The sequence below is a fragment of the Aotus nancymaae genome, unplaced genomic scaffold (genome assembly GCF_030222135.1).
Source record: "Aotus nancymaae isolate 86718 unplaced genomic scaffold, 86718_ANA_hifiasm-v0.15.2.pri h1tg000072l, whole genome shotgun sequence".
Classification (NCBI taxonomy): Eukaryota; Metazoa; Chordata; class Mammalia; order Primates; family Aotidae; genus Aotus; species Aotus nancymaae.
The window spans coordinates 14,095,927-14,121,429 of NW_026988487.1; the positions used below are offsets into that span (position 1 = coordinate 14,095,927).

General features: G+C 47.8%; 2 protein-coding genes across 3 annotated transcripts; both read right to left on the bottom strand.

Annotated features, from left to right (window-relative positions):
• Positions 1-1,192: 1,192 nt before the first annotated feature.
• ALDOC (aldolase, fructose-bisphosphate C) lies at positions 1,193-4,949 on the bottom strand. The gene is made up of 9 exons (XM_012449374.2): positions 4,834-4,949; positions 3,488-3,611; positions 3,190-3,401; positions 3,019-3,073; positions 2,764-2,924; positions 2,562-2,645; positions 2,143-2,317; positions 1,812-2,011; positions 1,193-1,697 (listed from the first exon to the last, which is right to left on the bottom strand). Exons 2-9 carry the CDS (start codon positions 3,597-3,599, stop codon positions 1,602-1,604), a joined length of 1,095 nt encoding a protein of 364 aa, XP_012304797.2. The 5' UTR covers positions 3,600-3,611; positions 4,834-4,949; the 3' UTR covers positions 1,193-1,601.
• A 670-nt stretch (positions 4,950-5,619) lies between these two features.
• SPAG5 (sperm associated antigen 5) lies at positions 5,620-25,168 on the bottom strand. Of its 2 annotated transcripts, none has more exons than XM_012449373.2 (24): positions 25,023-25,168; positions 24,640-24,720; positions 20,890-21,974; positions 20,624-20,798; positions 18,225-18,299; positions 17,890-17,982; positions 17,664-17,798; positions 17,332-17,451; positions 17,117-17,209; positions 16,904-17,017; positions 16,440-16,533; positions 16,107-16,254; positions 15,926-16,028; positions 15,631-15,764; positions 15,287-15,425; positions 8,066-8,177; positions 7,812-7,898; positions 7,426-7,546; positions 7,198-7,309; positions 6,729-6,809; positions 6,423-6,578; positions 6,270-6,344; positions 6,057-6,137; positions 5,620-5,817 (listed from the first exon to the last, which is right to left on the bottom strand). In XM_012449373.2, exons 1-24 carry the CDS (start codon positions 25,071-25,073, stop codon positions 5,746-5,748), a joined length of 3,537 nt encoding a protein of 1,178 aa, XP_012304796.2. In that variant the 5' UTR covers positions 25,074-25,168; the 3' UTR covers positions 5,620-5,745. The 2 variants fall into 2 exon arrangements, with proteins under 2 accessions (XP_012304796.2, XP_012304795.2); XM_012449372.3 differs by having other exon boundaries at positions 24,640-24,765.
• Positions 25,169-25,503: the final 335 nt, after the last annotated feature.

Genomic DNA, 25,503 nt, shown 5'->3' on the forward strand with positions numbered 1-25,503 from the left:
AAGGTCAGCTGTCACGGTTTTATCATTCTTATCGTAGAGCTCCTCTTGGGGCGCCCTCTCCTCAAGCCTCAAACATGGAGGTAGCAAGCTAGTACGTTTTAGCATGATTGGCTCTTTCGCTATGTTAAAATTCATTTTAATTCATTTCCAACTTGGAAAACTCAGGATACTTCACTTCAAAATCTTGAAAATTTATGAGCCCAAACTCTGGATCCTGATCATTGCGGTTCAAATCCTGGCTTCATCACTTATTAGGTGAGTGATCTTGAGAAGATCCCTCTGTGTCTTTCTTGGTCTGTTTTCTCTATTAAAATAGGGAGGATAGTAACAGTACCTACTTTATAAGTTGTATGAAATGCGTGAATACATATAAAGTGATTAGAACAGGGTTGGTGCTATGTGCAAGCTATTTTTGTTATTATAAGATCAGGCCACACAGGGTGGAGCATTTGTAGCCTCCCCAGCTGACACAGAACAAACACAGCTTTTTATCTCATCTTTTTATCTGCTTAGGTAGACCCAGGTTCTCAGCCTATCTCACACCCCACCAGGGGTCAAAGTTCAGCACGAGGCCTCATCAGAGCTGTCCTTACCCAGACACTCAAATTGCCCCCCTTGTTCCCACTTCTACCCCAAATGAGAATGGGCCATAGTCCTTGGCAGCCTCCTAGATACCCTGCTCAGCCCTGGCAGCCCGCAGAGCCTTCGGAGTTTCCCTCTTTGGACCGGAGTCCAAGTGATCCCTCGCCCTTCCTGGTGTGGCTCCCCCTAGTGGAATGTGTCAGGGCTCAGCTGGGCTCAACACTGGAAGATAGGAGAGACTCCCACCCACTCTTATCCCAGCCTGTCCTGCTGCCTCCCTGCTTTAAGCCTTGCACAAATCTGCCTTCAGGAGTTGCCAGTCTGGCCTCACTCCATCCTTCTGTAGCTTCAGCCTAGTGCCACTGATGTGGCAGTCCCTAGAAGACTTGCAGTCCTCCTCATTGCCCCACTCCAGACCTGGACATCAAGAGAGCAAGAGCCTGAGCTGGGGATGGTAACTGCATGTGCCCTTCCTCCATAAACTCAAAGCCCAGTAAAACTCAAATCCCACCCTCTCCACCCCCAGAGTCAGAGGGCCCAAAGATAGAATTAGCAGAGATCAGAAACTGGGAGGTGAGAATTTGATGTGTAAAACAGACAGGCAAAGTAGCATGTTTTGCTACCATTTATTTGCTGTATAGTATGTACTCAAGGCATGAGTCAGGGCTTCTGTACTACCCCCTGATCCCAGGAGAGAGGGCAGGCAAGAAGGAGAACCCAAGGAGAAGCTACCCCATCATGGGAAAATTGTGAGAGTTGGCAGAGGTAGGGGGAGACTCAGCCATCCTGCTCTGACTTCTAGCAATTTCTTCTGCCCTCAGTCATGAGGAGCACCCTATCCTCCCATCCTATGATCCCAGGTGCAGCAATGAGAGAGGGGAAGGGAGGAGAGAAAAGGAAGACAAGCCGGTGCCACATGAAGGCATCTCTGCTCTGCATAGCTATTTGGCCTTGGCCATGACTACAAGCAAAAGTGGGTGCACATGGCAGGGCCAAGGGCTGTGGGATGGAGTGGATACTCAGTAGGCATGGTTGGCAACGTAGAGGGACTGTGCTGCTGCTCCACCATCTTCTCCACTGCCTTCATACTTGCCTTGGGCTGCAAGCCCATTCACCTGCAAAAGGGAGCATGGAGTAAGCAGGCTGAGCCAGCCCACAGGTGCCAAGCCCTGCCCAGGCTATAGTCTCTGGGTGCTGTCCACCACCCACTACCACCTCTAGCTCCCAACCTCGGCCCGCTTGATGAACTCCTCAGTGGCGGCTCCAGCATTGTCCTGTTGCCCTCGCCAGGCATTGAGTGCAGAGGCTTGCAGGGCACGCCCATAGGAGAAGGTAAGCGCCCAGGGCCGGGGAAGGGGGCAGCGGTTGATGGCATTGAGGTTGAGTGATGCCTCCTCTTCACTCTGGCCCCCAGACAGGAAGGTTACTCCTAGGGTTGAGGAGAGAAACAAACTGACTGGTCACTCCCAATTTTTCCCAGGTAGGGAATCCCTGAAGGCCACAAGAAGGAACTGAAGATGGGCCTTAGGGATAGGAGCAGGTTAAGGAGGAGGGTAGTACCTGGGACAGCTGGGGGCACAGTGCGACGCAGGGCAGTGACAGTTGCCATGGCAATCTCCTCTGGGGTATACTTGATGGGACAGGCATGGCCAGGGGTCACCATGTTGGGCTTGAGCAGGGTCCCCTCCAGGTACACATGATGGTCACTCAGGGCCTTGTACACAGCAGCCAAGACCTGGGTGGAGATTAGAGGAGGTTTACTAAGGGTCTGGGTCCCCACCGGTTACTGCACAATGCTCCCTATCTAGGGGTAGATGGGCACAGACTGTGAGGGCTTAGTGCAGGCTCAGATCACAAGCCTGTGCCAGGATCAAGTGAAAGAGTACTAGGAGAAAGTATGCCTGGATCTAAGCTGGGGGCTCCAGGGAACAGGCACTCCTGCTGAGCTGTTCCTGCAGTATGTTTGTGTGTGAACTTACCTTCTCTGTAACAAACTGACAACGTTTGAGGTCGTGGTCTCCATCAGGCAGTATTTCAGGTTCCACAATAGGCACAATGCCATTCTGCAGGCAAGAGCAGAGATGTTTGGCAGGGGCAATAGGGGAGATAGAGAAAGCCCTGTAACTCTCTCCCCACCAGGCACACAGGGCACCTAGCTGACCACCCTCCCAACACACACACCTGCTGGCAGATACTGGCATAACGGGCCAGCACATTGGCATTCTCCAGAATGGCAAGTGCAGAGGGCGTGCGCTCACTGATTTTCAGCACACAGCGCCACTTGGCAAAGTCAGCACCATCCTTCTTGTACTGGGCACAGCGTTCTGAGAGCCCATCCAGCCCTGCAAGCACAGTGCCAACCTCATCACTCTGCCCTTCTTTACCAGCATCAACTATCTAACACCTCTTTGGTCCTCAAGCCCACCCACCCTATACCTTGAGTGGTGGTTTCTCCATCAGTCCCAGCTAGAGGCACCACACCCTTGTCAACCTATAGGGAAAGCACAAGCAGAGGGTTGAATCCAGGCAGGATTCCCCTCGCTACCCCTCCTACGCAAGCCTATTTTCACACCCAGCTTCCATTCAGAGCAGGGCTGGGGGCTGCACCTTGATGCCCACGACGATGCCCTTATCCTGGATTGTTCGGACGAAGGGAACACCATTGTCATCTTTCTGGTAGAGGGTCTCATGGAAGAAAATGACACCTCCAATGCACTTCTTCACACGGTCGTCAGCACTGAACAGGACCTGGCGGTACAGCCGGCGATTCTCCTCTGTGTTCTCCACCCCAATTTGGCTCAGCCGTTTTGCCATGCTGCCTGGGGGCAAACAAAGAGAGGCAGCGAAAACATCTCCAGGGTCCCCTAGCCACCTGTACCCTACCTGGCTACAGTTATCCACCTACCTACAGACTCATCTGCAGCCAGAATTCCTTTGCCTGGAGCTACAATCCGGAGGGCAATGTCAGACAACTCCTTCTTCTGCTCAGCAGAAAGGGCTGGGTATGAGTGAGGCATGGTGACAGCTCCCTGGAGTGGAGACAAGATAAAAAAGCCAGACCTCATCCACTACCTCCTCCACTGCCTCTCCTGGCCAGATGGACCAAATGGCCTCCCCCATCAAACATGGGGCTGGGAACAGGGCAGCAGTCTTTGGCATGAGTCCTGGGCATCAAAGTGGCACCAATCCCTCTGACAGCTAGCAAGCTTAGGGCTCCAGATCCCACATCTCCTTTTGTCCCTGGTGGGCACACTTCCCAGCCCTGGGGAAAGATGCAGGGTGGGGGTGGGGAGGTGAGCAGCCCCGAAGCCACAGGTCTTTTGATGAATCTGCTGCCCATTCGAGGATGCCAACTCTCTTTTCACTGAACTTGGCCCCTTGTTGAGGTAGGCAGAAGCCCTAGCCTTTCCGGCTTCCCTTTTCTCATCCTCCACAGGAGCCCTAGGGAAAGCGTACTTACTTCCAAGGATTCAGAATGAGGCAAAAGTACTTATTGCCACCCTCTTCTCTCAGCTGCCAGAAGAAAAGGTTGGGAGGAAGAACAGCTAGGGAGTAGGAGTGGCCGCAGCTTCTTCTCTGTACTCCAAACCTGCCTGCCGATGCCTATTGCCTACTCCCACCCAGTACCGGCCCCAGTGGGGCTGCAGTGTTGTAGGAAAGACGGGCCAGCAGGTCAGCTGCGTTAGTGTGTGGAGACAAGGGTTAGTGACACCTCCAGGTCATCTCCGTCTCTCTCTGTGGAGGGAGGGATAGCAATAGCAAGCACTTCAATTCCCCACACTCAGACACCCAGACAGGAGGGCAGAGGACCAAGGCTGAAAGGAGTAGAGAGCCTGAGAGAGAGATGAGACTGAGGGGAGGTAATGGTGACGCAGGCTAAACAGTCAGTGAGAGACCTAGATCGGGTGCAGAGAAGGCGGGAGAACTGGAGAGAGGACCTAGCCTAGGAGGAGAGGGAGCAGGCAGAGAAGGAAATGCTCTGGGTAGGAGAGGCAGGCTCCAAGGAAAAATTCAACAAGTAGAGGAGGATTTGGGATTGGAAAAGCTGAGGTCCAGGTGGGAGAGTTGAGGTGGGATAGAACGGGAGAGGTTGAGCCACGGGGTTTCAGCTGCGCGGAAAGGAGCAAAGATGTCAGGAAAGAGTCAAAAGGGCACGTCCAGGAGCCCCAGGGAGCAGGATGAAGATAGCAGAAGAAGAGCCAAGGAGACGAAGCGGAGATGCTGAGCGGCTCCCGCCTCGCCTGGCCTTACCTGTGCGCAGCCAGTTAGCAGCGGCAGCCACAAGCACCGCTCGGGTTCTGATCGGCAAACAGATGTGGCTGCAGCCCTGGCTCGCCCTGGTAAATGAGGCTGCGGATGCCGCAGAGCTACGTGACTCCTCCGGGGGCGGGGCCCGCCTGCCCCGCCCTGGCCACGCCCCCTCCCCAGGACTGGTGTCCGGAGCGAGACCACGCCCACGAAGGCGGGGCGGCGAGGTGGAGTGAGTGCCCCGCCCGGCATCTGCGGCTGTGAGGGACTTCCCCTCCACTTCGTGGGGCCTCGCCACTAGGGCTCGAGAGGCTGGAAATGACCTTGCATTCATTTCTGCCACAATCCCTTTAACACGTGCTGGGCACTTGCTGGATGTTGGGGATTAAGATTGGCCTGGTGAAGAGGAGGCACCGAAACGTTAACAGGTTGAGTAGGTGGGGCAGAGGCATCATCAAGGTGCCCAAGTTCAGGGCAGGAAGTAATGAACTGAGCTTCTCTGTCCTCACCCTATTTGCCAGGGCATACCCCTGAGGGGGCTGGGAAAAGTAACAGAATGAAGCCATTCTGTTTCCCCCAGGCGGTGAGCCAGGGAACACGCAGTCCGGTGCCCAGAGTTTTGGAGAAAGCAAGGGAAGGGAGGAAGGGCAGGCAACCTTGGCTTTGGAGGCAGCAGGAGGTGGAGAGGGATCTGTGGAGGGTGCCCAGGCAGGAGGGCCAAGCTGCCTCTTCCCTGACTTAATCTGCCCCGTCTAACCCAAAAAATAAGATTCAGTAAGCTTGGAGAAATCCATTAAATACACTTTATTTAAATAGTATTAAACTCAGTTGGCTCTATGCCAGTTTGGTCTTGGTATTGGGGTAAGGGGGTATTGCAGGTAAAAAGGGGTGAAGCAGATTCTGGCTTTCAGTTTCTTAGCTCAGAAATTCCAGCAATCCCTGTAGCTCTTTGCATCCCCTCACCACCTCTGGAATAGAGAGCAGGGTCTGGGAAGAGAGGCAGAAAAAGCAACTCAGGATCACAGGCCTAAGGCCCAAGGCTCCCAGCCCCAGGAGACAGCCACTGAATTAGAGGGGAGAAAGCAGACACCACAGAGAACCTTGCAATAGTGATTCAGGCCCAGCTCTCAGCACAGGCTGGGAACCAGAGCTGTGCTCATCAGTACCTCCTGGGGCCAGGCCTTGTACCAGGTGGCTTAGTTATATCACCTCCCTTGTTCCTATACCTTATAAATATGCTGAACAATGTCATCTAGTTTTTCTAACTCCTTGTCAGAGCGCCGAAGGTTCTCCTCTAGGATATTTCTCTAGAAAGCAAACAGATTTCTTAAGTCCTATGCTTAAAAGAACAAAAAAAGCTTGGTTGGACAGGGGAAACATGGCAGGGCATTTGTTGACAAAGGTAAGAAATAGCCCTGGAATGGCATGGACATTCTTACATGGCTCTGGAACTTGATCATGAGTTTTTCCTTCTCATTTTTCATCTCCAAGAACATCACTCTCAGTTTGTCCACCTAGAAATATGTCCAGATCAATAGGGGTACAGCCTGGGGTCCCCACCTGCTGCCCAGCTCCTCTGTTAACTGAGTCACCTCCTGAGAGAGCCACACTTTCTCCTGGATCCAACTGGTGGCCATGGGCTGGCAGTTGGAGTCCAGCTGGCCTGCCAGGGCCTCCTGGAGCACTTTGGTCTCTGTCTCCGCACGCCGAAGTGAGCAGGTAAGGTGGGTCATCTCCTCTCTAAGGCTCTGGGAATGAGAATGGAGAGGTGTCCAATAGGACATAAGAAGGATAGGCATCATGTGGTGAACATAAGTAAACCAGGAATCCACTTCTCATATTTGGAATCCTGGCTACCGGTAACACAGAAGGCAAAGGCCTGGGCATGATGAACATACTATGAGCTCGCCACTCTTGTCTATCTGTTCTAGGATCTTCTCATTCTGCTGCTGTATCACTTCCTGGAGTTCCTTTTCATTCTGTGAGGGAAAGGGAGGTGAAAAGACACAGGGAGAGCTGGTTTCTTCAGAGCCCTTGCCAGGAGATAGGAGAGAGTGCCTGACCCATGCTCAGCCCACATGAGACCAACTGGTATTACTCCAATTCTTCCTCCAGGGCCAAGTCAGGCAAAGCACATTTCAGTGTTGGGTGAGTTCTGCTAGAGTTCCTGACTTTTCTCCTGGGTCTGCCTGGGAAGATAGGTCAGCCCATAGCTGATATGTGAAATGTCTGACCCCAAGAAGGGCAAAACTAGGGCAGTGGTTGGAAAATCCCTACCACCCAGATTCCTGGAGAGATAATGGGTCCCAGTAGGCCAGTAGAGCTGCCCCAGTTCTTCATCGCCCCACTTCTAGGTCCCTCCTTCACCTTGTAGCGCAAGCACAAGGCCTGGTTCAGCTTCTCTATGTCTGCTTCCTTTGCCTTCTGGGCTTCCTGATGCTGCTCTTCCTCGGCCTGCAGCCTAGCCTGCAGCTCACAACTGGAGGAGGGAAGAATTCAGCAACATTCCTGTCCTCTCAGGGGCCAGCTGGACCCTTGGCATGCATAAGAGGCTGTGTCACTGTCCCTCTATCACCAAAGCTGCATCCCACTCACATTTTTCGCTGCAGAGTCCTGATGGCTTCTTCTTTAGAATCTTGTAGCAGGGAACAAAGACTCTGAAGTTCAGTAGTCATAATACTCATTTCTGCCAGGCTCTCCTCCATGCCCGGGGTCTCTGAAAGAGAAAGTCCCAGATAGAGATGTAGCCTTCCAGCCCTGGAAGGAAGGAGTGTATAGCCATCATTTCTACAACTCTTATCCGTGTTCCCCACCCACAGGATTTGTATGTCTGGAACATTACAGATCCCAGAAGGCAGAAATAAAATGAGCCCAAGTAGAATTGAGGTTTTTAGAGCAAAGCACTTCTCACTGCTTTCGTCTTTACTCATCACCACCAGATTTTCTAGAAATGAGGCAGGATCCCCGGAGCCACTCCTAACCTGCAGGCTGAAGGGAAACCATTGATGCTACTCGGGTGAAAGCACTCTTATCACTTCCAAGCAAGGGCACAGGAGCTGATTCCGGCTCTACGAGAAAAACCAACCATGGGAGAGGGCCCCTCTGGTGACCCAGTCAGGGGTCTACCGTAATGGAAGCCAGGGAAAGATAAACAAGCCCGCTGATGGGCATCTTCAACAGCTGAAGATATTGACAAGTCACAACTTTCCCACCCCCAAATCCCAGGACCTTTAACCTTCAGCTGCCACTGCTGTCAAGATGCTTCCCAAGAAGGTGCTGTCATTGGGCAGAGGGTGTGCCTGGGTGGGAGCACAGACCGTGCTCAGCAGAAGGGTCTCTTGTTCAGTCTAAGGGCAAAAAAGAAAAAATAGCTGCTGCTCAGGTCTAGTGAACTCCTGGGATTCCAGGTAACTCCCAGCCATCTCCTCCAAAATGCTGTCCCACCTACTACCTCAATTCTCTATCTTCCACTTCCCCATTAGTACCTTTCCCCAAACATGTTTATATTCTTAAGCCTCTCCCACAAAAACAACAGTATTTTAAAAACAAACCTAAACAAAACCAAAAAAAAAACTCTTCTTCTTACCTTAAATCCCCTTTTAGCTACTGCCTTTTCTTTCCAGAAAGGAAGGGAGGGAGGACGGGAGGAAGGGAGGGAGGGAGGGAGGAAGGGAGGGAGAGAAGGAGGAAAGGAAGAAGGGAGGGAGGGAGGGAAGCAAGAAAGAAAGGAAAGGAAGGAAGGGAAGGAAGGAAGGAGCAAGCCAGGCGCGGTGGCTCATGCCTGTAATACCAGCACTTGGAGAAGCTTAGGTGGGTGGATCACGAGGTCAGGTGTTCGAGACCAGCCTGGCCAATATGGTGAAACCCTGTATCTACTAAAAATACAAAAATTAGCTGGGCATGGTGGCACGCACATGTAATTGCAGCTACTTGGGAGGCTGAGGCAGAAGAATCGCTTGAACCCAGGAGGTGGAGGTTGCAGTGAGCTGACATCGTGCCACTGCACTCCAACCTGGGAGACAGAGTGAGACTCTATCTCAAAAAAAAGAAAAGAAAGGAAAAAGGAAAGGAAAGGAAGGGAAGGGGAAGGGGAAGGGGAAGGAAAGGAGCCTATACTTCTTGCTTATAATTCTCACCATCTATTGACTCCCCAGCCCACTACACTCAAGTTTCTGCCCCATCATTCCACCTAAATCGTTGTCATTTGGTCCACCAATGGCAGCCTTACTTTCAAATGCGATGTGTACATTTCAGCTCTTGTTTTACCTGACCTATTTGATATTGATGACCACATTGTTCTTTTAGAAACTTCTTTTTCTTAGCTTCCAGGACATGAGTCTCTCTCCCTTAAAGGCAGGCCTCACACCTTTCTGGTTATTTCTTCTCTATCCACAGGTCCTTCCTTAACTGTTGGATCCTCTGGGTTTAGTCCCTGGCCCTAAATTTACTCTAATTCATTCCCAGCATGGCCTTAGCCCGGGAGCACCACAAAAACATCTACTTCAGCCAGGCGCAGTGGCTCACGCCTGTAATCCCAGCACTTTGGGAGGCCGAGGCAGGTGGATCACAATGTCAAGAGATTGAGACCATCCTGGTCAACATGGTGAAACCCCGTCTCTACTAAAAATACAAAAAATTAGCTGGGCATGGTGGCGCGTGCCTGTAATCTCAGCTACTCAGGAGGCTGAGGCAGAAGAATTGCCTGAACCCAGGAGGCGGAGGTTGCGTTGAGCCGAGATTGTGCCATTGCACTCTAGCCTAGGTAACAAGAGCGAAATTCTGTCTCAAAAAAAAAAAAAAAATCTACTTCAAACTTCCCTTCCACGTGAATGACTCTTCAATCTCTCAGCTGGATTTGTTCCCAGTCTGCAGACTCAAAGGCTAACTGCCCGTGAAGAATCTACCAGAAGGTTCCACAGTCAATCTGTCAACTTAGTATAAAGCTGAGTTCACCATTTTCCCTGTGCCACCCTATCAGAAGTCTGTTCCTACTCCTGTATTTGTAGGGGGAGGGAAGGCTAGCAAAGGCCTACAGGTCAAATCTAGCCTGCCAACTGTTTTTGCCTGGAATGCAGCCAGACCCATTCATTTACACATCGTCTATGGCTGCTCTTGAACTACAAAGGCACAGTTGAGTAGTTGAGACAGAGACCATATGGCCCAAAAAGCCAAAAAATACTTATTATATGGCCATTTATAGGAAAAGCTTGCCGGCCTCAGTTCTGGAGGAGAGTGTCACCATCTTTCTTTACTTTTTTCTTTTTCTTTTTTTTTTTTTTTTTTTTTTGAGATGGAGTTTTGCTCTTTTTGCCCAGGCTGGAGTGAAATGGCAAGATTTCACTGCAACCTCCACCTCCCGAGTTCACGCGATTCTCCTGCCTCAGCCTCCCAAGTTGCTGGGATTACAGACACCTGCCACCACGCCCAGCTAATTTTTCTGTATTTTTAATAGAGACGGGGTTTCGCCACGTTGGCCAGGTTAGTCTCGAACTCCTGACCTCAGGTGATACACCCACCTTGGCCTCCCAAAGTCCTGGGGCCAAGTGTCACCGTCTTTCTAGCAATCTAAGGATCATCATTCACTCTTCTGCCTTACTCTTACATCAAATTGGTCACAAAGTTCTACTGTGTCTACTTCCTAAATATCTGTTGAATTCATTCACTCCATTCTCTTCTTTCTACTGCCTACAAAACTGCCATTATTTCAAGCCTTCAAAATCTGGCCTCCTGCCTACTTCTCCAGTGTTGTCTCCTGCCTTGCCCCACATAGCTCCCACACTGCAGCCATGAAGAGCTGCTTCCCAATCCTCAGACTTGCTGCGTTCTATATGAATGCCATCTTGCCTTGTTCATCTTCTAGTCCCAGCACCTAACCTAGGTCTTATCAGGTAGACACTACAAAAAAGAACACATCAAGAAAAAAAAAAAAAAAAGAAGAAGAAAAATAGTTTGGGAATCTTCTGTTGCCAAAGAAAAAAAACAAAAAAGAACACACCATGTACTGTGTATATGACTTTCTACATATGACTGTCATATGTAGTCAGATGAAACTTTCTTTTTTTTTTTTTTTTTTTAAAAGCGAAAGAGAGAGTGAGAATAGGAAGGAGGAAAAAGGAAGAGAAAGAGAGAGAGAGAATGGGGAAGAGGGAGAAGGAAAAGAAAGAGGGAGAGAGAATGGGAGTATTGCTTTCTTGCCCAGGCTAGAATGCAATTTAGTAATGGGTATTGAAAACCTCTTTTATACTGATAATTATACTTAATGATGTAGTCAGGAAGGAATAAGGGAAGAAGATAACAAACAAACAGCCAACCAATATTTAATTTAAACCTATGAAATGCTATGCGATTACTGAGGAGTGATTTACTTCCAATTATATAGTCACCTTTGGAATAGGTGTGAGGTGGTAATGTATGTTTTGTGTATTTGAAGTGGAGAGTTCTATAAATGTTTATTAAGTTTACTTGTTCCGGGTCTGAGTTCAAGTTCTGAATATCCTTGTTAATTTTCTATCTCGTTGATCTATAGAATCGTTAGCTCTTCTTGTTGCATTGATCCTTTTGCCATTATGTAATGTCATTCCTCGCCTCTTTTGATCTTTGTTGCTTTAAAGTCTACTTTATCAGAGGCAAGAATTGCATCTCCTGCTTTTTGTTTATTAGTTTATTTTTACTCTCTGTTTGATTGGTAAATCTTCCTCCTTCTCTCTGAGTCTTTGTGTATTGTTGCATGTAAGATGGGCCCGGATGCAGCATACCGATGGGTTTTGGCTTTTTATCCGATTAAAATATATATAAATTTAATACCGGTGTTTGATGCTAGCTGGCTGTTTTGCCCATTAGTTGATGTAAATTTTTTATTGTGTTAAAGTTCTTTGCTTTTTGATATATTTTTGGAAAGGCTGATATTGGTTGTTCCTTTATAGGTATAGTGCTTCTTTCAGAAGCTCTTGTAAAGCAGGCCTGGTGGTGGTGAACTCTCTAAGTACTTGTTTGTTCACAAAAGATTTAATTTTTCCTTCGCTCACAAAGCTTAGTTTGGCTGGATAGGAAATTCTGGGTTGAAAGTTCTTTTCTTTAAGGATGTTAAATATTGGTCCCCACTCTTTTCTGGCTTGTAGGGTTTCTGCTGAGAGATCTGCTGTAAGTCTGATAGGTTTCCCTTTATGGGTAACCTGACCTTTCTCTCTGGCTGCCCTTAGTATTTTCTCCTTCATTTCAACCCTAATAAATCTGGCGATTATGTGCCTTGGGGTTGGTCTTCTTGAAGAATATCTTTGTGGTGTTCTCTGTATTACCTGGAGTTGAATATTACCCTGCCTTGCCAGGTTGGGAAAATTTTCCTGAATGATATCCTGAAGAGTATTTTCCAACTTGGATTCATTCTCTTCATCACATTCAGGTACACCTATCAAACGTAAATTAGGTCTTTTCACATAGTCCCATATTTCCTGGAGACTTTGCTCATTCCTTTTCATCCTTTTTTCTGCATTCTTGTCTTCTCGTTTCATTTCACTGAGCTGGTCCTCGACTTCTGATAGCCTTCCTTCTGCTTGATCAATTCGACTGTTTAAACTTGTGCATGCTTCGCGAAGTTCTCGTGTTGTGTTTTTCAGCTCCATCAATTCACTTATATTCTTCTCTAAATTGTCCATTCTCGTTAACATTTCGTCAAACCTTTTTTCAAGGTTCTTAGTTTCTTTGCATTGGGTTAGAACAAGTTCTTTTAATTCACAGAAGTTTCTTATCATCCACGTTTTGAAACCTGCTTCTGTTATTGGAACACACGTGTAATCTATTAAGCCTTGTTCCGTTACTGATGAGGAATTGCAATCCCCTGTAGAGGGAGAGGCATTCTGATTTTGAGTATTCTCTACCTTTTTACGCTGGTTTCTTCCCTTCATTATATATTTGTCCGTCTGTCGTCTTTATAATTACCGACTTTCTAACTGGGTCTCTGACGTCCAACTTGTTGATTCCCTGCTCCGAAATCTGAGCAATCCACTGAGCCGGCCAAAACAGCCGTGTTAAGATTGATGGTGCTTTTCTGCCCGGGAATCTCCAGACTCTGCACCAAGAACTGGCCTGCTAAGGCACCAGCAAAACTGCCACGCCGGCCACAAGAGTCGCCCTGGCGACCCGTGGAGCTCCTCCACTGGGAATCTCCTGGTCCGTGAGCAACTAATATTCGTCTGAAAGTGTGGCGTCCTCTCGTTCTTTGCGCTTTCACTGGGAGGTACGTGCCCGAGCTGCTAATCATCAGCCATCTTGGATCTCTCTTCTTTTTTTTTTTAAAGATGGGGTTTCACCATGATGGCCAGGCTGGTCTTGAACTCCTGACCTCAGGTGATCCACCCACCTCAGCCTCCCAAAGTGCTAGGATTACAGGCGTGAGCCACCACGCCTGGCCAGATGCAACTTTCATACGCTGTTCCCTCTGCCTAGTGGATCTTCCTAAATACCCACTCCTGCCCCACAAACTTTAAACCTCAAGACTATACCCAAGGTCAGCTGCTTTGAGAAGGCATCCTAATTCTCAAAGTTGAAGTGGTTCTCCCCTCTCTATCTCTCACAGAGGTCCATGCAGACCTCCATCATGATCATAAGTCAAGATGACAAGTTTACATCTGTTTGTCTTCCATGCTAAACTGTAGATTTGTTGGCATTTCTGCACTTAGCACCCAGTTGGGGAAGATGATCAGGTCATAAGTAGTTTCCAGATTTTAGGATATTTGTTGTAATTTTATCTGCTGAATAAGCTAATTAACTGTATATTCTGAATGATATCAACCACTTATTGTTTAGTGTACACTTCAGGGAGGCTACATTTCTGCTTTCTTGAAACAGTCTGGCTGGGCATGGTGGCTTATGCCTGTAATCCCAGCACTTTGGGAGGCCGAGGCAGGTGGAGGTCAAGAGACCAAGATTATCCTAGCTAGTGCAGAGAAGGCTATTAAAAAAAAAAAAAAAAAAAAAAAAGGCTGGGTGTGGTGGCTCACACCTGTAATCCAAGCACTGTGGAGGCCAAGATGGGCGGATCACCTGAGGTTGGGAGTTCAAGACCAGCCTGACCAACATGGTGAAACCCCATCTTTAAAGAAAAAAAAAAGACCAGGCCAGCACTTTGGGAGGCTGAGGCGGGTGGATCACAAGGTCAAGAGATCGAGACCATCCTGGTCAACAAGGTGAAACCCCGTCTCTACTAAAAAATACAAAAATTAGCTGGGCATGGTGGCACAGGCCTGTAGTCCCAGCTACTCAGGAGGCTGAGGCAGGAGAATTGCTTGAACCCAGGAGGCGGAGGTTGCAGTGAGCCGAGATCGCGCCATTGCACTCCAGCCTGGGTAACAAGAGCAAAACTCCGTCTCAAAAAAAATAAAAATAAAAATAAAAAAATAAAAAAGGACTATCCTGGCCAACATGGTGAAACCCCTTCTTTACTAAAAATACAAAAATTAGCCAGGCATGGCAGTGCACGCCTGTAGTCCCAGCCAATCGGGAGGCTGAGGCAGGAGAATCGCTTGAACCTGGGAGGTGGAGGTTGCAGTGAGCCAATATCGGGCTACTGCACTCCAGCCTGAAGACACAGTGAGACTCCATCTCAAAAAAAAAAGAAACAAAGTCTGGTTGAAGAGACCATGTATCCAAGGAAAATTAATATAAATACAAAAAAAAAAGTAAATTCATGAAAAATGAGAAATATGGCAGAAGAAAAGATCCCTGAGTCCATGTGATTTGATTTGGGAACATTTCAAAGAAGAAGGTAAACCAGGTAAGATTTCTTTTTTTGGGGGGGACAGGGATTCACTCTCAGTGGAGTGCAGTGATACAAAAAATTAGCCAGGTATGATCATGGGTCACTGCAGCCTCAACTTCCCAAGCTCAGGTGATCCTCCCACCTCAGCCTCCCAGATAGCTGGGACTACAGGTACATAACACTACACCTCGGCTAATTTCTGTATGTTTTGTAGAGATGGGTTTTGCCATGTTGCCCAGGTTGGAAGGGAGGTTTTTTTTTTTTTTTTTTTTTTTTGCAGAAAAGCAATTTATTAGGCAGAGAGAGAGAGAGAAGTAGGGAGAGAAAGAAAGCCAGCTCCCACGCTGTCGTGGGAGGGGACCCCAGAGAGGGAAATCCCGGACGGGAGGATTTTAATAGAAAAGGTGTTTCCAGTTTGAAGAAAGAAGAGAATGAATGTGGGAACAGCCTGAGTCTGGGTTGTGGGGATGAAGATGGGGACATGTGTATAGCATCAGGCAGTCTCGCTGGAGCAAAGGGTTCATAATAGGGAAGTAGCAGACAGGTGAAGAAAGGTTTAAGCCACAGGCTAAAGAGGTCCTGTAGGTAACTGAAAGTCACTGAAAAGGTCACAGGGTTAGAAAAAGAGCAATGTTTTAGTAAGACTATTCCGCAAAATAAAGATACTATTGGAAGAGAAGAGAAGGAACCCCAGGATCCTACCTTCTCCTTTAGTTTTGTCTGTAGGAAGAGAGTCAGGCTCTGTAGTTGCTCAGTCAGCATCCCTAGCTTTTGAGAGTATTGCCGTGTCTTCTCCAGGTCTTGCTCCTGGTTCTCTGCTATGGTGCTGGCCAGTTTAGCCCTGCAATAAGGAACAGGGAAGATGACCAAAGACCAAATTACCTTCTCTGAACACCTCTCCCAAATTCCCACAGAGCTGCATTAAAGGAAAGAAACAAGAGGCTCAACACTGTCACAGTTCTCTTCTCAGACATTTTGGCTTCTAGAAGTGTTCCTGAGAAACAAGTGAGCACTTGAGGGGAAGTATAGAAAGTTAGAGAACTTACGCTAAGTTCTCTACAGTGTCCTTGAGGTTCTCACACTGCAAGCTTCGCTCCCGGAGCACTTCCAGAGTGGTTTTCAGTTGACACTCAACCTGACCTAGCTCCAGGTGAGCAACCTGATTCTCCTGGTCTGCAAACTGAGAAGACAAGAGAAGGAGCAAGAGAGGGTGGGAGAATTTCAGTGCCCTGGGGACAGAGGCTTCTTCTATTTCACAGTCGGGAACCTCATCAATGCTATCAGGCAAGAATCACACTCCTGAGGTTTACCAGCTCCCTTGGCCCAAGCCACATTCCTTACCTCCAAGGTCTCTTTCAGGTCCCGCACCTCTTTGGCCAGGACAGCTTGTTGCTGCTGCAGTTCTGCCTGCATGTGTTTTAGTGCCAACTCTTCCTTTTGCCATCTGCCAGAGACCACATATTAGATCCCATTTGGTCGTAAATCCTGGGTGCCTACTGCCACAATACTGTTAGGAACTCACTGAGCAGCCTGCTCTTCACTGCTCTGGGTAAGTTGGCAGAGTAACTCATCCTTCACAGACAGGTCCTGGGCACAATGGGCATGCTGACTCTGTAGCTCTTTCAGCTGGCTGTCCATGTTGGCCAGAATCTGCAGCTGAGCCCGGAGATCTAGACCAAAAGTATCCTAATGACACCATGAAGTCACCAGGCCAGAAACTCCCCAAACTTCTGCTCCAAAGCAAGTGCTCCAGAGTACTTCATTGCTCTAGTGCCACACTCCAAGCCTTAGCAGGGCTCAACTGCTTACATGCATGTGCGCACACACACACACACACACACACACACACACACACCTGTTGCTAGACGACTGTTTTCCAACTCCAGTTGTTCTATTTGGCCTTTGCATTCCTCTAACTGGGCAGAGACTTGTTCCAGCTCCTTGGAAACCTAGGAATAAAAGATAGTTTTTCTCCTATAGTTCCTCCTGAATCAAGAATCCCAGGACTTGGTCCAGCTTTTCTTTCTGGACAAGATAGAAAACTACCTTGCTCCTGGGTATCAACATTGCCCAGGAAATAAGGTTGATCCTCAGAAAAAAGTAGAGACAGGAGAAAAGTTGCCGAAATAAACATGCTGAAGGGCAAAGGAAAAAACTGGGCTTAAGGCCATCTTACAGCTAAGGGACCTGGCTGGTTTCCAAACCCAAAGGGTAGAAAGAAAACAGGTCCAGGGTAAGAGTCTAATGATATCACACATTAGAAAGGCCTGTTGCAGAAAAGGAAACCAAGCCTAAGCAGTCCCCGCTCCCAGTTTGCACCTCCTGCTTTTCCTCAATTGCCGCATCACGTTCCTTCAGGGCCTGCCAGCTCTTGACCGTGAGTTTCTCTGTGAGTTGTCGAGACTGACTCAGCAAAGCTGTCCATGTTGTATACTATCAGGAAAAGCAAGCAGGTCAGTAAAGCACACTTGAGGCAAGGCTCCTAACAGAACTTGATGTAAGGGATTAGTTACGATGGCCCCAAATACTCACATCCAGTTGAATGGACATCCAGTCCTGTTGCAAGGTAGAGGTAAGACTCACTGTCTGCTGAACCAGCTCTTCTTGCTCAGTATGAAGCCTTACCTACAAGAGAAACATTGCCTAGGCAGGAGCCCCTTCCCTTTGGATACAGCAAAGTGGGAGTATACTACTATTCTCCCAGTCTGTCAGCAGAGACCCCAGGAAAGAAAATGCCCTTAAATTACCAGTTGGGTCTGGGTGTCTTTCAGAAGCCCCCTGAATTCCCGCATGGATGCTAGGTCCTGTTCCAGCTGGCTGATGCGCTGGCTGGTGTGTGCACAGAAAGCCTCCAGCACTGCCTCTGCCTATTGAGGGAAGAGGTTGCAAGGACACAATGGGCAACAGGGGAGCCAGCACAAAAAGCTGTAACCATCCAACACCTCAATATATCAGTTCTTTACTCCTCAGGGCAGGCAGTTCTTAGGCCACCCATCTGTGTCTCAAGTGCGTTTGTGTTTCTACAGGAACCTTGAGGTGGAAACCTCCCACATCCAAAAACAAATGCCTGGCACCTTACCGCATCCTTGCCTCTGAGAGCCATTTCCTCTCTGTGCCTTGCCTCCTCCCTTTCTGCTTTGAGGCTCTGGAGCTTTGCCCTCAATTTCTTCAGCAAATCAAAACAGCAAGAGACCAAGGTTTCTGTACGCCGAGACTACACGATAAGAATCAGATGCTGTGTATGGTTCCTCTTTATGGCTTTTAGTCCCACCAGAGGCCTCTACCTCTATCTTCATACTGCTTACCTCCTGACTCACAGTAGTTTTATCTTCTTCTAAATGCAGCAGGGATAGGTGAAGCAAGGATATCAGCTCTTTAGAGATGAGCACCCATGATTGCTGTAGAGAAAAAGATGAGTAGATGAGATCAAATAAAGTCACTATGCAGGAAATGGGGGCACTGGGGAGGAAAACCACTGACCCCAATTCCAAGCTCCCCATAAGGAGATGTACTTTACAAAGGTTTGGAAACCTCCCTTTGCCACCACGGCTTAGTATCACCATCTGTTAACCACCCAGGATTCTCCATTCTTGAACTTCACAGGAGACCCTGTGGTAGTATAAGGTCAATCATCACTTACCATGACATTTCTGGCCTGCTGTAGAGCTTGTCCCATCTCTTGGCTCTCCTTAAGATGCTGAAGTTTATTAGTTATCTAGCCAGAAAAACAGAGTTGTTCCTTGTTTTGTTTTTGAGACAGAGTCTTGCTCTATTGTCCAGGATGGAGTACAGTGGCACAATCTCAGCTCACTGAAACCTCCACCTCCCAGGTGCAAGCAATTCTCATGCCTCAGCCTCCCAAGCAGCTGGGATTACAGGCATGCACCACCACACCCACCTAATTTGTATAATTTTAGTAGAGTCGGGGCTACCCAGGAGGCTGAGGTGGGAGGATCACCTGAACCAAAAAAGTTGAAGTTTCAGTAAGCCCTGATTGCAACATGGCACTCTAGCCTGGGCGATAGACCAAGACCCTATCTCAAAAAATAAAAATAAAATCTGTTATTATAAAATCTGTTATTAACCATCATCGCTGCAACAACAACAGAAGTTCATCTGAATTTAAATTAAAATTTCCTTTAAATTACTTTGATCAGAAGACTTTAAGTGAAAAAGCTTTCTTTTGGATAGAGAAATATTTTATTCAGTTGTATGGTAGTCACTGTAATATAATTCTTTTTTTTTCTAAATTTTTTCTTTTTTTTTGAGATGAAGTCTCTGTCATCCAGCTGGAGTGCAGTGGCATGATGCTGGCTCACTGCAACCTCTGCCTCCCGGGTTCAAGGAATTCTCCTGCCTCAGCCTCCCCCGTAGCTTGGACTACAGATGCACACCACCACAACTGGCTAATTTTTGTATTTTTAGTAGAGACAAATTTCACCATATTGGGTCAGGCTGGTCTTGAACTCCTTACCTCATGATCTGCCCACCTCGGCCTCCCAAAGTACTGGGATTACAGGCATGAGCCACTGAGCCCAGCTGACTCTGTTTTTTGAGGCAGGGTCTGGCTCTGTCACCCAGGCTGGAGTACAGTCGCAAGATTTCAGTTCACTGCAGCCTTGAACTCCTGGGCTCAAGTGATCCTTCACCTTAGCCTCCCGAGTAGCTGGGACTACAGGTACACACCACCGCATCCAGCTAATTTTTGTATTTTTTGTAGAGATGAGGTTTCACCATGTTTCCCAGTCTGGTCTCAAACTCCAGAGCTCAAGTGATCCTCTGACCTCACCCTCCCTAAGTATTGGGATTACAGGCGTGAGCCACCATGCCAGCTGACCACTTTCCATTCTAATAGATGTAAACACTGAGAAATCCTCTTCACATAAACAATAGAAATAAGTAGAAGCAGAAGAAGAGAGGCTGAGCGCAATGGCTGAGGTGGGAGGATGGCTTGATCCCAGGAGGCAGAGGTTGTAGTGACCTGAGATCACACTACTGCACTCCAGCCTGGGTGACCGAGCAAGACTGTCTCAAAAGAAAAAAAAAGAAAGTATGTTCTTTAATAAAGTGGGCATAGGCAATCAGGCAATTGAGAATGGAGAAGTAGGAAAGAAAAACAATAAAGAATATATGTGGATAATAAGAATGAATTAATAAGGCCTAATATTTGATAGGACAACAGGGTGACTACATTCAATAGTAATCTGTACATTTAAAAAGAACTAAAATAGTATAATTGGATTGTTTGTAACACAAAGGATAAATGCTTGAGGGGACAGATACAGATACTCAATTTTCCATGATGTGATTATTAACTATTGCATGCCTATATCAAAACATCTCATGGACCCCATAAATATACATACCAACTCTGTAACCACAAAAAATAAAAATTATTTTTAAAATGTTTTAGGCTTATTCATAATTTTTCTTAAAATATTAAATACAGTCTACCAATGTAAAAAAAAAAGAATACATGTGGAAGATGAGGATCTAAAAACCAATTCCTTTAAAACCTTCCTTGCTTGCACTCCTTTGGAAAGTTTTTATGTACCCCAGGGGCATAGTAAGTACCCATAGCTTTAAGGGGATTTTCCAGATCTTCAGCTTTTTTGTTTGTTTTAAGAGACAGGGTCTCTCTCTCTTGCCCAGGCTGGAGTACAGTGACATGATCATAGCTCACTGCAGCCTCAACCTCTTAAGCTCAAATGATCCTCCTGCCTCAGCCTCCTGAGTAGTGAGGTATGCAAAACGATATCCAGGTGATTTTTTTTAAATCTTTTATAGAGACGGGATCTTACTATGTTGCCCAAGCTGATTTCAAATGCCTGGTCTCAGGCAATCCTCCTATCTTGGCTTCCCAAAGCAGTGGGATTACAGGCATCAGCCACCATGCGTGCCCAGATCCTCAGCTTTTACAAATGTTCTGAGAATAAGCCTGTGATAGGATTCCCCTTTGCTCTCTGGCAGCTTCTCAGCTGAAGTTCCAAGGAAGACAGCCCACTGGAATCCTTCGAACTTTGAGAAGAACCTTCTTACCCCACTGGGAGATGTGTCAGTCTGTGTGCTACTGTCCTGGGTTTCTGGGTGAGGGACAGCCAGCCGGCTCTTCCAGTCCCGAAGCTGGCGGGAAAGAACCTCCAGAATGACAAGAGATCTCAGCAGGTTATCTTCCAAGTCATGTCGAGACAAGGCAGTCAGATCTGGAGGCTGGCTGCAGCAGAAAGAGAACATGAGGAAAAGTAAGGGAGGGAAAGGTCCAGGGTAATGGAGCTCACAAGGCACAAGGACATAGGGGCACTTACCCACACAGGAGCTGCTCTGTCTCAGAAGTACTGTCCTTGTTGCCAACCAGGCCTGTCTGGGATATGTTTGTACTCTTTTCCTGTGGTGCTGAGGGAGTAAACCAAGTCCCCACCGAGCAAGTAGAGAAAGGGGTAGTGCCAACTGCAGCATCCCGAAGCATCGAGGGAAGGGATAAGCTTTGGCGGAGATTTTCCAGAATAACTGAGGTATTTACACCTTTTTCCAGCCAGGCCAGTGGGGACATCCAAGGCTCTGTATCAGAGCCAAGAATCCTACCAACATCTACTGCTGGGCCTGGAGTCACTTGGGATTCCATTTCTACTAGATTTGGTGTCAGGCACATGGATGGAATATCTTCCACATTTGAGACAAGTGCTTGATCTCCCAATTCAAACTCCTCAGGGTGTGTGGGAAAGCTTATTTCTCTTTCCTCCAAAGCTCCATGCTCTACAATTTCCTCCTCTGGGTCCACATGATTGACAGGGATATCTGCTGCCAAGGCAATTGAAGGGGAAAGCCAGAGAACGGAGGAAGGCAAGAAGGCGTTACTTTCAGAAGGTACTAAGTCTTCAGGCACAGCCTCAGTCCTGCTGTCCTTCAGGCTTTCCTTGGAGCAATATAGTTGTTCAGAACAGGCATTTGATGGATACCCTAAGAGATGGGATGCAGAATCCTGAAAGACAGGTTTCTCAGATATAGCAGCAACAACTGCTGAAAACCTGTCTTCCAAGCAGGATGCCACCTCCTCTCTCACCAGATCTCCTGGCCTCAAAGGTTCATTTAAAGATACGCTGTTTGTCTCTGCCATGGTAGCTAAATGGGCCTCAAATGTCATGTCTTGCTGCTGCCCCAATGGAGAGGGTACAAGGACGATGGTTTTAACTATATAATTGTCCAGTGGGTCTACTGCCTCCTCCAACATTTTAGGAGTAGAGCTAGTTTGGGGAACTGGATCTAGAGGCTGCTCATCTGATTCATGCTGACAAGCTTCTAGCCACTTTGAGGAATGATTGAAATGTTCTGAAGGGGAGTCTGTCCTCTTGGCATTTACGGAATCCACTGGAGATGAGTTGTTGCTGCCTTCCTGCCAAAGGAAACAAAAGTAGTTGTCTAAGGCAATCAATTCAGTTCCCAATATATAATTATGGGTACAAGATATTATCCAAACTCAAAAAAGAAAAGAATTCTTACTACCTCTGCTTAGGTAAGAACTTGGCTAATCTTTGTTGCTCATATAAAGAGAAAAACATGAGGAAAAGAAAGGGAGGAGAAGGTCCCTCAGACTTTCCTTGGAGTAATGTAGTTGTTCAGAACAGGGATTTGGTGGAGACAAACAGCGTATCTTTAAATGAGACTTTAGTTCATTTAGTTCATTCAATAATAGAGAAAGAAAAGCTGCTAAGCCATTTAGGGGCCTTCTAAGTGAAGCAGTCTACATTATAAACAGGCTGGGAATACAGATGCATATCATGGGCAGATGGTAGCTTGAACCTGACCCCACTCCTCTCCATTCTGAACCCCAACCCACTTCTAGGTGAACAGGCAGGATGGGTCCATAGGGTGTGAGTGAAGACTCAAGCTCTGTCAAAACCTAGAGTTGGTACAAGATCTTCTCCCTCTTGACCGTGTGCAGTGGCTCACACCTGTAATACCAGCACTTTGGGAGGCCGAGGCAGGCAGATCACCTGATGTCAGGAGTTCAAGACTAGCCTGACCAACATGGTGAAACCCCGTCTCTACATTTTTAGTAGCCAGGCGTGGTGGTGCATGCCTGTAATCCCAGCTACTCAGAAGGCTAAGGCAGGAGAATTGATTGAACCCAGGAGGCAGAGGTTGCAGTGAACCGAGATCGCGCCATTGCACTCCAGTCAGGGCAACAGAGTGAGACTCTGTCTCAAAAGAAAAAAAAAAGATCTTTTACCTCTTGAAACAGACAAGAATTTGGGAACCAGAGTTAGAAAGCACCTGGACCACAGATATCCATGAAGTCCAGGGAGAAAGGGCAACACTAACCTGTGCCACTGACCTAGTCTTCTACTCCACAGAGCTAAGGGGCATCCTCAACACAGGGGTTGAATGCATTTGGCCCTTGGGATTTGAGGAGCTCTAGACTTTGTAGCATAGGAGATTAAAGAGCAAAGAGACTTCCTCCTGATGCCCTGGCAAGGGACTGACAACCTCCCTAGTGCTGGGTCACAGGGAGAAAGACAACCGCACCTTCTACTACCTGCCAGATTGCTGGACCTGAGACTCAACAGAAGGAAAATATGAATGATCTTAAGTGGATCTGGTAGCCAGAGAAAGGATAAACTCTAAGATAGCTAGTAAAGGTAGACCCTAGGCCAGGCGCAGTGGCTCACACCTGCAACCCCAGCACTTTGGGAGGCCGAGGTGGGTGGATTGTTTGAGTTCAAACCTCATCTCCACTAAAAATACAAACTTAGCCAAGCATGTTGATGCTATTGTGTGCCTATAGTCCCAGCTACTCAGGAGGCTGAGGTGGGAGGATCACTTGAGCTCAGGGGACAGAGGTTGCAGTCAGCCAAGACAGCACCACTGCACTCCAGCCTGGGCAACAGAGCAAGACTCCGTTCCAAAAAAAAAAAAAAAATGTAATTCTTCAGTCACCTCAGCCACATTTTAAGTGCTCAATAACCATGTGACTAGTAGTTACCATGCTGGACACCACAGATTATCAAACATTTCCATCATGTTTGGTAATAGTCTTTGATTGAACCCAGGAGGCAGAGGTTGTAGTCTTTCAAGAAAGACTACTATCATCATACTTCTGTTACTCAGGATATCATCTGTCTTTATACACTCTTCTTTCCTCCTCAAACCTATTTTATTTATATCCAATCTCCTTCCAAAAATAATTCATACAGCATGAAAATGAACAAACAGATATGATTAATGAAATAACAAAGTCATGGTCAAAAAAGAGGAAGCAAACCTTCCTATTTCCGGAGTAACAGTGGCTATATGTGATGATCTAGTTTGGCCCTGAGCTACGGTAAACTACCTAGTTCTCATTATCAGAAAGAAAAGGAGAGTAATTTCTTCAGGAAGACAATTTTCCCAGACAGTTGGTCCTAAAGCCTTTCTTCAAGGAATCTTTTACAGGAGTCAAGCTTTAACAGCAACTGACATGCAGTTTTAACATGCAGACAAGTTTTAACAGCAACTGACATGCAGTTTTGACATGCAGTTTTAACATGCAGACAAATTTTAACAGCAACTGACATGCAGTTTCTACATGGCCAGGTCTCTCAAGACCTTTAACAAAAGTACAAATCAGTGAGGGCAATTCTGCAAGGGGCTAAATTAAGGTGATCCAAGTACCCTGCCTTCCAGTGGTGTAACTTGATCCCAGGAGAGTTCTGACTACCTCCTAGAGTGGATGGATATTGCCTCAATCTTGCAGCTGACTGACCTTTCCATAAGTGAGGCCATGTTGGAGGAAGAGCACTAATCAGGGTGGTAGGATTTCTCAGTAGTTTGATAAAGGTCGAAGGGAGGAGGAGGAGGTAATAAAAACTTACAGCTAAATAGAGATTCAGGTTCTCAGTGGATTTCTTTTAACCACCCTAGGGCACCTCTCTGTTGGCCTGAATAGCTGTAAATGGATGTCACTGAGGTAGAAGACTTCATTATGGTTATTAATTACGTTCTAGCGCTGGTCCTTTGTTCCCCTGAGCTCTCACCCTGGGCAAACAGCCCAGTTGAGAAACTGTCCAGACGAATCTCACCTGCAGCCCCAGCTTGCATAGTAATGGGGTCAGCGAGGAGCAAGCGGGGGGCCTTTTTTCAGAGTTGGTGAGGGCACCGGGCTGCAAGATAAGTTCGCGGAGAGGAGTTATCATAGCTGGTTTTCCCTAAGAAAGAAAGCAAGAAAGAGGGCGAGTGTGAGAAAGCCTGGGCTCTGCCAGCCCGCCCTCCCTCCCTCCCTAAGAAGCCCAAGAGGCGATTAAGAGAGTAGGCTCGCACTCCAGTCGCGCAGGAGCGGCACGGCGAACAAGGACTTCACAAGCCCCTAACCCCAGGCTCGACCCAACTTTCCAGGACAGTCAACACGGCCGGTGCCCCCGTCCCAACAGCCCGGTCAGCTCTCTCCGCCAGAGCTCTCGATTACCGTCTGGGACGAAGGCGACAGGCTGAGCCTCAGTTTTTTCGCCCGCCACATCTTCAACACAGAAGACAGGATGATCGCGGCTCAGACCAAGTCGAGGACGCCATATTCACCCGCCGTCTGTGTTTAAACCTTCTCCGAGCTTCCCAATTGGCTGCTCCAGGCGGGCGCGTCCGCTCGGGGCCGAAGCCCGCGGGCCGGTGGGAGTGGCAGCGCTGGTCACGCCCCCATCCCGCCCGCCGCTGCGTACTCTCGCGCTCTCCGCTGACCAAGCCCACACCGCAGACACCGGCGATAGGGCTGGAGGAGAGCCTGGCCCGGGACAGGTCTTTTGTCCTCACACCGGAGAGGACTCCGCAGGTTGCTAGAGAGTCAAGGAGTCCATCCCTCCTGCTTCCAGTGGACCCCCTCACATCCATGGTGTTCACATCCAAGTTGTCTCTGTGGATGGAGAGAAGGAAGCCTCTCCTCAGGTCTCCCTCGG